The sequence below is a fragment of the Coregonus clupeaformis genome, unplaced genomic scaffold (assembly GCF_020615455.1).
Source record: "Coregonus clupeaformis isolate EN_2021a unplaced genomic scaffold, ASM2061545v1 scaf0518, whole genome shotgun sequence".
NCBI lineage: Eukaryota > Metazoa > Chordata > Actinopteri > Salmoniformes > Salmonidae > Coregonus > Coregonus clupeaformis.
The window spans coordinates 147,501-161,649 of record NW_025533973.1 but is presented as its reverse complement, the minus strand read 5'-3'; the positions used below and the strand labels follow the sequence as shown (position 1 = coordinate 161,649).

The following is a 14,149-nucleotide window of genomic DNA, read 5'->3' as shown; positions in this document are numbered from 1 at the left end:
GACTGTAGAATATACACTGACAGACAGTCATGTGGACTGTAGAATATACTGACAGACAGTCATGTTGACTGTAGAATATATACTGACAGACAGTCATGTGGACTGTAGAATATACACTGACAGACAGTCATGTGGACTGTAGAATATACACTGACAGACAGTCATGTGGACTGTAGAATATACACTGACAGACAGTCATGTGGACTGTAGAATATACACTGACAGTCATATGGATTGTAGAATATATACTGACAGTCATGTGGACTGTAGAATATACACTGACAGTCATGTGGACTGTAGAATATATACTGACAGACAGTCATGTGGACTGTAGAATATATACTGACAGACAGTCATGTGGACTGTAGAATATACACTGACAGACAGTCATGTGGACTGTAGAATATACACTGACAGACAGTCATGTGGACTGTAGAATATACACTGACAGTCATATGGATTGTAGAATATATACTGACAGTCATGTGGACTGTAGAATATACACTGACAGTCATGTGGACTGTAGAATATATACTGACAGACAGTCATGTGGACTGTAGAATATATACTGACAGACAGTCATGTGGACTGTAGAATATACACTGACAGTCATATGGACTCTAGAATATACACTGACAGTCATGTGGACTGTAGAATATATACTGACAGACAGTCATGTGGACTGTAGAATATACTGACAGACAGTCATGTTGACTGTAGAATATATACTGACAGACAGTCATGTGGACTGTAGAATATACACTGACAGACAGTCATGTGGACTGTAGAATATACACTGACAGACAGTCATGTGGACTGTAGAATATACAGTGACATTCATATGGATTGTAGAATATATACTGACAGTCATGTGGACTGTAGAATATACACTGACAGTCATGTGGACTGTAGAATATATACTGACAGACAGTCATGTGGACTGTAGAATATACACTGACAGACAGTCATGTGGACTGTAGAATATACACTGACAGTCATATGGATTGTAGAATATACACTGACAGTCATGTGGACTGTAGAATATACACTGACAGTCATGTGGACTGTAGAATATATACTGACAGACAGTCATGTGGACTGTAGAATATATACTGACAGACAGTCATATGGACTGTAGAATATATACTGACAGTCATGTGGACTAGGGGTGTAACGATCCATCTACTACATCGATGTATCGATTTATATTCCTATGATCCAACTACATCGATCTGTGCTCGGCGAGTTGGCCTTTTGGACAACATATATCAATCTAACATCGTTTTAAAATGCAATAAATCGATTGTATCGATACTAGGAAATAACCCATTTGATTTAAGCACGTCAGACTTTATATGGATGTTTTTTCTTAGCACTTTTAATGATAAAGGCTTTAAACATTACTCGATTCAGTCTGCCTATCCGTGACGTCATCGCCCCGCGCCAGCAGTAGAGCAAAGGCGCAAAGACAACAAAACATAGCATGGCGGACGACAGAGGAGAAGCCGACGAGCGAGAAATTATCAAGCCACCATTGCGGTCCTTACAAGAAACAGGAATCTAGGAAACTTCACCTGCACTGTCCAGCATCCAGGTATTTATTTCAGTCACACTGGTTGAATTTTTGGCTAAAAGGTTACTGAATCGATTTCAAGTCACTGAATCGTTTCGGATCGTATCGTTCTAAATGAACCAATATCGTCCTTGAATCGTATCGACAACCACGAATCGTGATACAAATCGAATCGTTGTTAAAACGAATCGTTACACCCCTAATGTGGACTGTAGAATATATACTGACAGACAGTCATGTGGACTGTAGAATATACACTGACAGTCATGTGGACTGTAGAATATATACTGACAGTCATGTGGACTGTAGAATATACACTGACAGACAGTCAGGTGGACTGTAGAATATACACTGACAGTCATGTGGACTGTAGAATATACACTGACAGACAGTCATGTGGACTGTAGAATATATACTGACAGACAGTCATGTGGACTGTAGAATATACACTGACAGACAGTCATGTGGACTGTAGAATATACACTGACAGTCAGGTGGACTGTAGAATATACACTGACAGTCAGGTGGACTGTAGAATATATACTGACAGTCATGTGGACTGTAGAATATATACTGACAGACAGTCATGTGGACTGTAGAATATACACTGAAAGACAGTCATGTGGACTGTAGAATATACACTGACAGTCATGTGGACTGTAGAATATATACTGACAGTCATGTGGACTGTAGAATATACACTGACAGTCATGTGGACTGTAGAATATACACTGACAGTCATGTGGACTGTAGAATATATACTGACAGTCATGTGAACTGTAGAATATACACTGACAGACAGTCATGTGGACTGTAGAATATACACTGACAGACAGTCATGTGAACTGTAGCATATACACTGTTTTTCTTGAGTGTATTTTTGCTTGTTTTTGTAAGAGGTGTTGACAAGCTGAATGTACCGAGCTGTCTGTTTAACCTACTATCACACAGCTCGGAAACCCATGCATACCCCACAAGACATGCCACCAGAGGTCTCTTCACAGTCCCCAAGTCCAGAACAGACTATGGGAGGCGCACAGTACTACATAGAGCCATGACTACATGGAACTCTATTCCACATCAGGTAACTGATGCAAGCAGTAGAATCAGATTTATAAAACAGGTAAAAATACACCTTATGGAACAACGGGGACCGTGAAGAGACACACACAAGGGTATAGACAGATGCATACACACACATTGTGATATTGTTGTATGGCGGTATTAAACATTTTGTATTGTAGATATGTAGTGGTGTAATAATGTCATATGATGTACTGTTTTATATGTAATGTAAGTGCTTTAATATGTTTGGACCCCAGGAAGAGTAGCTGCTGCCTTGGAAGCAGTTAATGGGGATCCCTAATAAATACAAATACAAATGTATGGCAAAATGTGTCAAATATGTAAGTTGAAAACACTATGTTAAAAGCCCTGTGTGTTTATCATAACGACTCATCTTGGTTTGCAGGGCTTGTGAATCGCATGTGAGAAGTTGAATCCCCATGTGACCCTTCATGTGAAATCTCGTGTGAGAAATTGAATCCACATGTGACCCTTCATGTGAAATCTCATGTGAGAAATGTAATCCACATGTGAAAGGTTATGTGAAAATCCACGTGAAGTGTTCCAAAAACACATGAAATATCATGTGAAGTGTTCCGAAAACACATTATTACACATGTGAAGTCGTGTGATTTTTTTTTCCCCACACGTGAAATCATGTGTTATTTTTTTTTCTCTCTGTAAGGGTATACATTGAAGCTGCTTCACGCTACAGAAACAGGGGACAGGCTCCTGCCCTGTGAGCCGTTCTGCCTTGGACAAGGCTACTTGTGTGCAGTCGCAGGTAAAGTGAGAAGTAATATCCATGTAGTACCAACCCAGAGCCATGTAAGGTTTCAATATGGACAGGGGAGATACAGCTGAATATGTACAGCACACAGACGGGTCATCCCAGGTAAGAGTAGTAAAAGGAACAGAGAACTAGGTGTGCGTCCCAAAAAAGCACCATATTCCCCATATAGTGCATACTGTGGGCCCTGGTCAAACGAAGCGCGCTACTTAGGGAACAGTGTGCCATTTGGTACGCAGATAAGGGAGAAAGTTCAGTAGCCCTTTCCTGCAGTCAAATTACCAAATCACCCTCTAGTGGCCTCATGGGTGGAATATTTAAATGTTTTTTTCATAATTGCATATTTAATAAACATGTATTATTATTTTTCTACACCGAAAATCCAGTGTTTCTATTGTCAAACGGTTTTGCTATATTTCAGTCTTCTGTGATGTATATAAAGTGTAATATTGGGATGCAAACTCAAAACTGAATACATTTCAACTCTATATCTGACATGGTACATGTGTCTTTTTTTTTAAGCCCATAACCATGTGTGTGAGGTGTATACTTTTGTTTCAAAGTAGTTTTGTTTAAGACTACCAAGAAACACTCTGTGTGACCCTGATTTAGCCCACTGCAGTAAAAGGTTAAAGGAACACCACAGTTCAGTAGATTATGTACAAACAAACAAAGAGAGGTTTGTTGATAAGGAATCCATATGTAGACAGTCCCAGTCCCTCCCGGTCCCAACAGGTGGGTGCTACGCATTGTCTGGGTACCATTTGGGAGACAGTCATTGGTAACTGTAGTGGAAGAGGTGAATTTCCTCCAGTGAAGCGCTTGAAGCTTTGAGCACGAATCGTTATTTACATTTTAGTCATTTAGCAGACGCTCTTATCCAGAGCGACTTACAGTTAGTGAGTGCATACATTATTATTAATTTTTTCTTTTTTCATACTGGCCCCCCCCCCATGGAAATCGAACTCACAACCCTGGCGTTGCAAACGCCATGCTCTACCAACTGAGCTACATCCCTGCCGGCCATTCCCTCCCCTACCCTGGACGACGCTGGGCCAATTGTGCGCCACCCCATGGGTCTCCCGGTACGACAGAGCCTGGATTCGGGAACCCCCAAAAGGGCATTTCGTTTGCAGTAATAATAACCCCATCCATTAGTCTCAAACAGCCCTCTTCAGAACAGCCCTGGTCATATGCAGCAGTCATCCAGTCCTCTCTCACCAGTAGCGTGGGTCCACATCAGACAATGAGATCCCTGGGCAGATAGGCAAGGGGTGATAGTTTTTCCTCTCTCATTCCTTCTCTCCCTCCTTCTTTCTCCTCCCTCTTTCCCTCCTTCCCTCGGCACGGGTCCCCTCTCACCCCTTCTTCCCCTCACCCATAGCAAGGATCCGTATCAGTCTGTGATATCCGGGGTACAGTAGGCAGGTATGCTGGCGGCTGGTAGTATGTATTCCGTGAGGCCTCTATGAATACAGTAGAGGCGGTCAGGCTCTTTCTGTTCTTCTTCAGGGTCGACCTTCTCTGCCAGCGACACAACAGCACCTCCACCTGTTATCGTTAAACAGATGACAGAATAGATCAATTTTTTTTTTTTTTTAAATAAATAAATCATTTCAGATAAACTGTCAGGTCGTTATTATAAAAGAGAATGCGTTCTCAATGTCTTACCTGGTTACAGTAAATAAAGACAAAATACAAAATCATTCAAAACTCAATATACACATGCACTGTATATATGGGTCTTTCTATGAATAAAGGGTCCAGTGTATGACATCAGAGTCAACATTTGAAAATGGTTTGATGTACTGCACATTTAAATATGATTTTCTTGCAGCTTCACGTTTGTAGTTACAGGGATAAATGTCTAGGCAGGCGCAATGAAGACCATAACTCCACCTAGCAACAACAAAACATCTAAGTCATTCAAAATGTCACATCAAACATGGACACCTCATGTTTCCTTTGTCATGCCTAGTTGCCAGGTATTTTTTGTGCTTTAGTCAATTTCTCTATAATTTATAGCCATGCTGAACATTCCTGAAGAATGAAAAAGATAAACAGCAGCATCTCTATACGTTTTAATTTTAATAGTTGATATAATAATATACACTGAACAAAAATATAAACGCAACATAAAACAGTTAAAAAGATTTTACTGAGTTACAGTTCATATAAGGAAATCAGTCAATTTAAATAAATAAATTAGGCCCTAATCTATGGATTTCACATGACTGGGGATACAGATATGCATAAAAAGAAGGTAGGGGTGTGGATCAGAAAGACAGTCAGTATCTGGTGTGACCACCATTTGCCTCAAGCAGCGCGACACATCTCCCTCACATAGAGTTGATCAGACTGTTGATTGTGGCCTGTGGAATGTTGTCCCACTCCTCTTCAATGGCTGTGCGAAGTTGCTGGAAATTGGCGGGAACTGGAACACGCCGTCGTTCACATCGATCCAGAGCATCCCAAACATGCTCAATGGGTGACAAAAGTCTGGTGAGTATGCAGTTCATGGAAGAACTGGGAAACGTTCAGCTTTCAGGAATTGTGTAGAGATCCTTGCGACATGGGGCTGTGCATTATCATGCTGAAACATGAGGTGATGGCGGCGGATGAATGGCACGACAATGGGCCTCAGGATCTCATCACGGTATCTCTGTGTGTTCAAATTGCCATCAATAAAATCCAATTGTGTTCGTTGTCCATAGTTTATGCCTGCCCATACCATAACCCCACCGCCACCTTGGGGCACTCTGTTCACAATGTTGAAATCAGCAAACCACTAGACCACTCAAGGAAATTCAGAGACTTGTCCCGAAGCCACTCCTGCGTTATCTTGGCTGTGTTCTTAGGACCGTTGTCCTGTTGGAAGATGAACCTTCACCCCAGTCTGGGGTCCTGAGCGCTCTGGAGCAGGTTTTCATCAAGGATCTCTCTGTACTTTCTTCCGTTCATCTTTCCCTCGATCCTGACTAGTCTTCCAGTCCCTGCCGCTGAAAAACATCCCCACAGCATGATGCTGCCACCACCATGCTTCACAATAGGGATGGTGCCAGGTTTCCTCCAGACGTGACGCTTGGCATTCAGGCCAAAGAGTTCAATCTTGGTTTCATCAGACCAGAGAATCTTGTTTCTCATGGTCTGAGAGTCCTTTAGGTGCCTCTTGGCAAACTCCAAGCGGGCTGTCGTGCCTTTTACTGAGGAGTGGATTCCATCTGGCCACTCTACCATGAAGGCCTGATTAGTGGAGTACTGCAGAGATGGTTGTCCTTCTGGAAGGTTCTCACATCTCCACAGAGGAACTCTGGAGCTCTGTCAGAGTGACCATCGGGTTCTTGGTCACCTCCCTGACCAAGGCCCTTCTCCCCCACGCGGCCAGCTCTAGGAAGAGTCTTGGTGGTTCCAAACCTCTTCCATTTAAGAATGATGGAGGCCACTGTGTTCTTGGGGACCTTCAACGCTGCAGACATTTTTTGGTACCCTTCCCCAGATCTGTGCCTCGACACAATCCTGTCTCGGAGCTCTACGGAAACTTCCTTTGACCTCATGGCTTGGTTTTTGCTCTGACATGCACTGCCAACTGTGGGACCTTATACAGACAGGTGTGTGCCTTTCCAAATCATGTCCAATCAATTGAATTTACCACAGGTGGACTCCAATCAAGTTGTAGAAACATCTCAAGGATGATCAATGGAAACAGGATGCACCTGAGCTCAATTTTGAGTCTCATAGCAAAGGGTCTGAATCCGTATGTAAATACGTTATTATTTTATTTATTTATTTTAACATTTGCTATAATTTCTAAAAACCTGTTTTCACTTTGTTATTATGGGGTATTGTGTGTAGATTGATGAGGATACAAATATATTTAAATCAATTTTAGAATAAGGCTGTAACGTAACAAAATGTGGAAAAAGTCAAGGGGTCTGAATACTATACATACACAGTGTATAGGTATTTATTTACCAATGGTGGCAGGTAAATTTAAAGAAAAAAAACAACAACTAGGAGAGGGTGCGTCCCAAATAGCATTCTATTCCCTATATAGTGTACTACTTTTGACCAGGAGCCCCATTGGCCCTGCTAACCACTACCTGTTCTCTGAAGAAGCTGGTAGTCAGTGTGTAGAGGATAGGGTTCAGGGCGCTGTTGATGGGTAATATAAAGATCACCACCCAGGATGAGATGGTACCTGGAGGGGGAGGGAGAAAGAGTTAGAGGGGTAGTGTGGGAGGGGTAGTGTGTGTGTGTGTGTGTGTGTGTGTGTGTGTGTGTGTGTGTGTGTGTGTGTGTGTGTGGGATAGTGTGTGTGTGTGTGTGTGTGTGTGTGTGTGTGTGTGTGTGTGTGTGGGGGGTAGTGTGTGTGTGTGTGTGTGTGTGGTGTGTGGGAGGGTAGCGGTGTGTGTGTGGGAGGGTAGTGTGTGTGTGTGTGTGTGTGTGTGTGTGTGTGTGTGTGTGTGGGGAGGGGTGTGTGTGTGTGTGTGTGTGTGTGTGTGGAGGGTGGTGTGTGTGTGTGTGTGTGTGTGTGTGTGTGTGTGTGTGTGTGTGTGTGTGTGTGTGTGTGTGTGTGTGTGTGTGTGTGTGTGGGGAGGGGTAGTGTGTGTGTGTGTGTGTGTGTGTGTGTGTGTGTGTGTGTGTGTGAGGGGTAGTGTGTGTGTGTGTGTGTGTGTGTGTGTGTGTGTGTGTGTGTGTGTGTGTGTGTGTGTGTGTGTGTGTGTGTGTGTGTGTGTGTGTGTGTGTGTGTGGGAGGGGTAGTGTGTGTGTGTGTGTGTGTGTGTGTGTACTTGTTTCCATACATTATCCAGACCCCAATGTCCTCACATTTCACCTTAATGACAAGGTAGGAAAACAATAACTGTTTTGAAAAGTCTGGACTTTTTTCAGGTGCTGAATTTGTTCAAATGCTATTTTAAGCTTACGGGTTAGGTTTAGGGTTTTTGGGTTAGGGTTAGGTTTAGGGTTAAGGTTAGGGTTAGGTTTAGAGGAAAGGGAAAATATACTTTTTAATTTTTATGTCCTGAAAAAAAAAAAGAAATATGTGTTTGTGTGTTCAGGTGCATCACCTGGTATCTCGACCTGCAGCAGGGACAGTATTTTGACCAGGAAGATGGGGATCCAGCAGAGGGCGTCGGAGAAGACGATGAAGAAGAACCTGTTAGCTACAGCCACGTCTCTGTGTAGCCTGCTCCTCAAGTCTGTAACAGAACAGCCTGTTAGAGATACGTCTCCGGAGAAATGTACCTTATTTTCTTCCTTTACCTGTAGCATTGATACCAGTCTTATAGATGGAGTAGAACATGGAGGAGTAGGAGAACACGATCACCAGGAACGCTGCCAGGTTCAGACCTAGAGAGAAAGACTTTAGATTTTTAGAAACCCTTTATTGGCACCATTAAAAGACAGAGACTGGGAGACAGAGAGAGAGAGAGAGAGAGAGAGAGAGAGAGAGAGAGAGAGAGAGAGAGAGAGAGAGAGAGAGAGAGAGAGAGAGAGAGAGAGAGAGAGAGAGAGAGAGAGAGAGAGAGAGAGAGAGAGAGAGAGAGAGAGAGAGAGAGAGAGAGAGAGAGACAGACAGACAGACAGACAGACAGACAGACAGACAGACAGACAGACAGACAGACAGACAGACAGACAGATAGACAGAGAGAGACAGAGACAGAGAGAGACTGCGAGTGACTGAGACAGTCACTGAGAGAGAGACTGAGAGACAGACAGAGAGAGAGAGAGAGACAGACAGACACCATGAGATTCATTACTCACAGAAATTACTTCATTTATTCCAAATGTTAACTTATTAAACCCAGAGGAAAAACTAAAAATACTCATGGGCGAAGGAGTAACGGCTCATCTTGCAGCCAAATATGTATTTGCCTGCCATAGCCTGAGGGACACTGAATAATAACATCTGCATAGTAAACAGTAATTTACTTATTATTATTATTATTATTATTATTATTATTATTATTATTATTGGTATTTTTCTTCTTGTTATTATTATTATTAGTGGTAGTAGTAGTAATATTATTGTTGTGATTATTATTCTAAATAGTAGTGGTACGGGTAGTAGGGGTGATGATAATGATAGCAGTTTAATGATGGTGGTGGTAGTAGTAGTAGTAATGATGATGGTAATGATAGCAGTTTAATGATGGTGGTGGTAGTAGTAATGATGATGGTAGTAGGGGTGATGGTAATGATAGCAGTTTAATGATGGTGGTGGTAGTAGTAATGATGATGGTAGTAGGGGTGATGGTAATGATAGCAGTTTAATGATGGTGGTGGTAATGATGATGGTAGTATGTTTTTCCATGTTTAGCCTTTTCTATTTATTATATATCGTTGCTTTGGGAATATTGACACAATGTTTTTCATGCCAATAAAGCAGCTTGAATTTGAGAGACATTTTACATTTATGTCATTTAGCAGACGTTCTTATCCAGAGCAACTTACAGGAGCAATTAGGGTTAAGTGCCTTGCTCAAGGGCACATCGACAGATTTTTCACCTAGTCGGCTCGGGGATTAGAACCAGCGACCTTTCGGTTACTGGCACAACGCTCTTAACCACTAAGCTACCTGCCGAGACAGAGAGAAAAACAGATAGAGAGACAGACAGAGAGAGAGACAGAGAGACAGACAGAGAGACAGACATAGAGAGAGACAGAGAGAGAGAGACAGAGAGAGAGACAGAGAGAGAGACAGAGAGAGAGAGAGAGACAGACAGACACCATGAGATTCATTACTCACAGAAATTACTTCATTTATTCCAAATGTTAACTTATTAAACCCAGAGGAAAAACTAAAAATACTCATGGGCGAAGGAGTAACGGCTCCTCTTGCAGCCAAATATGTATTTGCCTGCCATAGCCTGAGGGACACTGAATAATAACATCTGCATAGTAAACAGTAACATACTTATTATTATTATTATTATTATTGGTATTTTTCTTCTTGTTATTATTATTATTAGTGGTAGTAGTAGTAATATTATTGTTGTGATTATTATTCTAAATAGTAGTGGTACGGGTAGTAGGGGTGATGATAATGATAGCAGTTTAATGATGGTGGTGGTAGTAGTAGTAGTAATGATGATGGTAATGATAGCAGTTTAATGATGGTGGTGGTAGTAGTAGTAGTAATGATGATGGTAATGATAGCAGTTTAATGATGGTGGTGGTAGTAGTAATGATGATGGTAGTAGGGGTGATGGTAATGATAGCAGTTTAATGATGGTGGTGGTAGTAGTAATGATGATGGTAATGATAGCAGTTTAATGATGGTGGTGGTAATGATGATGGTAGTATGTTTTTCCATGTTTAGCCTTTTCTATTTATTATATATCGTTGCTTTGGGAATATTGACACAATGTTTATCATGCCAATAAAGCAGCTTGAATTTGAGAGACATTTTACATTTATGTCATTTAGCAGACGTTCTTATCCAGAGCGACTTACAGGAGCAATTAGGGTTAAGTGCCTTGCTCAAGGGCACATCGACAGATTTTTCACCTAGTCGGCTCGGGGATTAGAACCAGCGACCTTTCGGTTACTGGCACAACGCTCTTAACCACTAAGCTACCTGCCGAGACAGAGAGAAAGACAGATAGAGAGACAGACAGAGAGAGAGACAGCGAGACAGACAGAGAGACAGACATAGAGAGAGACAGAGAGAGAGAGACAGAGAGAGAGACAGAGAGAGAGACAGAGAGAGAGAGAGAGAGAGAGACAGAGAGAGAGAGAGAGACAGAGAGAGAGAGAGAGAGAGAGAGAGAGAGAGAGAGAGAGAGAGAGAGAGAGAGAGAGAGAGAGAGAGAGAAAGATGCATACTCATGTGCATGAGAGAAATACGCTGAGTATACCAAACATTAGGAACACCTTGTTTTGCATACTCAGTGTACATACAGATCACCAGGACTAGACCACTGGCTAGGCAATGTTTATGTTTATGCTCCAGTTTTGAATATTTGTTGTCACAGAGATGAAGCAGAAGAGATAACGGTGAAGAGATAACGGTGAAGAGATAACGGTGAAGAGATAACGGTGAAGAGATAACGGTGAAGAGATAATAATGAAGAGACAACGGTGAAGAGATAATGGTGAAGAGATAATGGTGAAGAGATAATGGTGAAGAGATAACAGTGAAGAGATAACGGTGAAGAGATAATAATGAAGAGACAACGGTGAAGAGATAACGGTGAAGAGATAATGGTGAAGAGATAACGGTGAAGAGATAATGGTGAAGAGATAACGGTGAAGAGATAACGGTGAAGAGATAATAATGAAGAGATAACGGTGAAGAGATAATGGTGAAGAGATAACGGTGAAGAGAGGGAAGTGTTTCTAATCCCCTCTATTCTGCAACACAAAGAGAATCCAGATAATAATTTAAAAAATAATGGAGAGAATCCAACAAGCATCCCTTTACCCAACAAGCATCCCTTTATCCAACAAGCATCCCTTTACCCAACAAGCATCCCTTTATCCAACAAGCATCCCTTTACCCAACAAGCATCCCTTTACCCAACAAGCATCCCTTTATCCAACAAGCATCCCTTTACCCAACAAGCATCCTTTTATCCAACAAGCATCCCTTAACCCAGCAAGGACAGCACTACTGTGCCTATGCCATGATGTTATTTTTACTAATGTCAAGTTTTCTACAGGTACACATTTCACACACACACACACACACACACACACACACACACACACACACACACACACACACACACACACACACACACACACACACACACACACACACACACACACACACACACACACTACACACACACACACACACACACACCGTACCCAGGAATATGCCGATAGAGTATCCTTTAGCAGTGAGCTTCTCCTGTCTGTCTGAGTGTAGGGGGAAGCAGACCCCGTTACGACCATAGTAGTTCCCAAACAGGTCCTCATTCATCAGGGGAACCACGGCGATGATGAACCCCAGCACCCAGATAGACACCAGCACCACCTAGTGGGAGGAGATGGTAACACTAAAGGACACCGGATACTGTAGAATAGAACATACAAGAATAGAATAGAAGAGAACAGAATAGAACATACTAGAATAGAATAGAACAGAATAGAACATACTAGAATATAACATACTAGAATAGAATAGAACAGAATATAATAGAACATTCTAGAATAGAACATACTAGAATATAACATACTAGAATAGAATATAACAGAATATGATAGAACATTCTAGAATAGAACATACTAGAATATAATATAATAGAAAAGAACAGAATAGAAAAACATTGGTCTTTTTCTCAGATGAGCTCTGCGTACACAACAATACACATCAATACACATCAATGTACATCATTACACATCAATATACATAATTACACATACATATATATCAATATACACATCAATACACACCAATACACATCAGTATACACCAATACACATAATCAAATCAAATCACATTTTATTTGCCACATGCAACAGGTGAACCTTACAGTGAAATGCTTACTTACAAGCCCTTAACCAACAATGCAGTTTTTTTAAAGAAATAGTAATATTAAAAAAAAGTGTTAAGTAAAAAAAATAAAAGCAAATAACTAAAGTTTAAGAGGGAGGTGTTTAGTTCCAGGGTCCTTAGCTTAGTGATGAGCTTTGAGGGCGCTATGGTGTTGAACGCTGAGCTGTAGTCAATGAATAGCATTCTCACGTAGGTGTTCCTCTTGTCCAGGTGGGAAAGGGCAGTGTGGAGTGCAATAGAGATTGCATCATCTGTTGGGGTGGTATGCAAATTGGAGTGGGTCTAGGGTTTCTGGGATAATGGTGTTGATGTGAGCCATGACCTGTCTTTCAAAGCACTTCATGGCTACAGACGTCAGTGCTACGGGTCGGTAGTCATTTAGGCAGGTTATCTTAGTGTTCTTGGGCACAGGGACTATGGTGGTCTGCTTGAAACATGTTGGTATTACAGACTCAGTCAGGGAAAGGTTGAAAATATCAGTGAAGACACTTGCCAGTTGGTCAGCGCGTGCTCGGAGAACACGTCCTGGTAATCCGTCTGGCCCTGCGGCCTTGTGAATGTTGACCTGTTTAAAGGTCTTACTCACATCTGCTACGGAGAGCGTGATCACATAGTCATCCGTAACAGCTGGTGCTCTCATGCATGCTTCAGTGTTGCTTGCCTCGAAGCGAGCATAGAAGTGATTTAGCTTGTCTGGTAGGCTTGTGTCACTGGGCAGCTCGCGGCTGTGCTTCCCTTTGTAGTCTGTAATAGTTAGCAAGCCCTGCCACATCCGACGGGCATCAGAGCCGGTGTAGTACGATTCAATCTTAGTCCTGTATTGACTCTTTGCCTGTTTGAAGGTTCGTCGGAGGGCATAGCGGGATTTCTTATAAGCATCCGGGTTAGAGTCCCGCTCCTTGAAAGCGGCAGCTCTACCCTTTACAGATAAATACACACCATTACACATCAGTACACGTCAGCACACATCAGTACACACCAATAAACATCCATATAACATATGTCAATACACATCAATATACACCAATACACATCGATACACAATATACATGACAGTACACATCAATACACAGCAATATACACTACACACATTAATACACACCAATACACCCACATATACATTAATAACAAAGCAATATTCACGTCAATACGCTAAAAACAAAACACAATAACAGAAAACAAACACTTTGTTCAGTAAAAAGGTCCTCAATGA

The 14,149-nt window shown here is 41.8% G+C and overlaps 1 protein-coding gene across 1 annotated transcript in view; it reads right to left on the bottom strand.

The window, feature by feature from the left end:
- Nucleotides 1-4,798: 4,798 nt before the first annotated feature.
- LOC121580068 (relaxin receptor 2-like) overlaps nt 4,799-14,149 on the bottom strand; it is a 119,127-nt gene continuing 109,776 nt past the window's right edge. The window contains exons 18-22 of the mRNA XM_041895128.1: nt 12,246-12,414; nt 8,694-8,780; nt 8,498-8,629; nt 7,529-7,626; nt 4,799-4,979 (exon numbers count right to left, since the gene is read on the bottom strand). Of these exons, the coding sequence (XP_041751062.1) occupies nt 4,803-4,979; nt 7,529-7,626; nt 8,498-8,629; nt 8,694-8,780; nt 12,246-12,414 (663 nt within the window). The 3' untranslated portion in view covers nt 4,799-4,802. The remainder of the gene's footprint in view (nt 4,980-7,528; nt 7,627-8,497; nt 8,630-8,693; nt 8,781-12,245; nt 12,415-14,149) is intronic.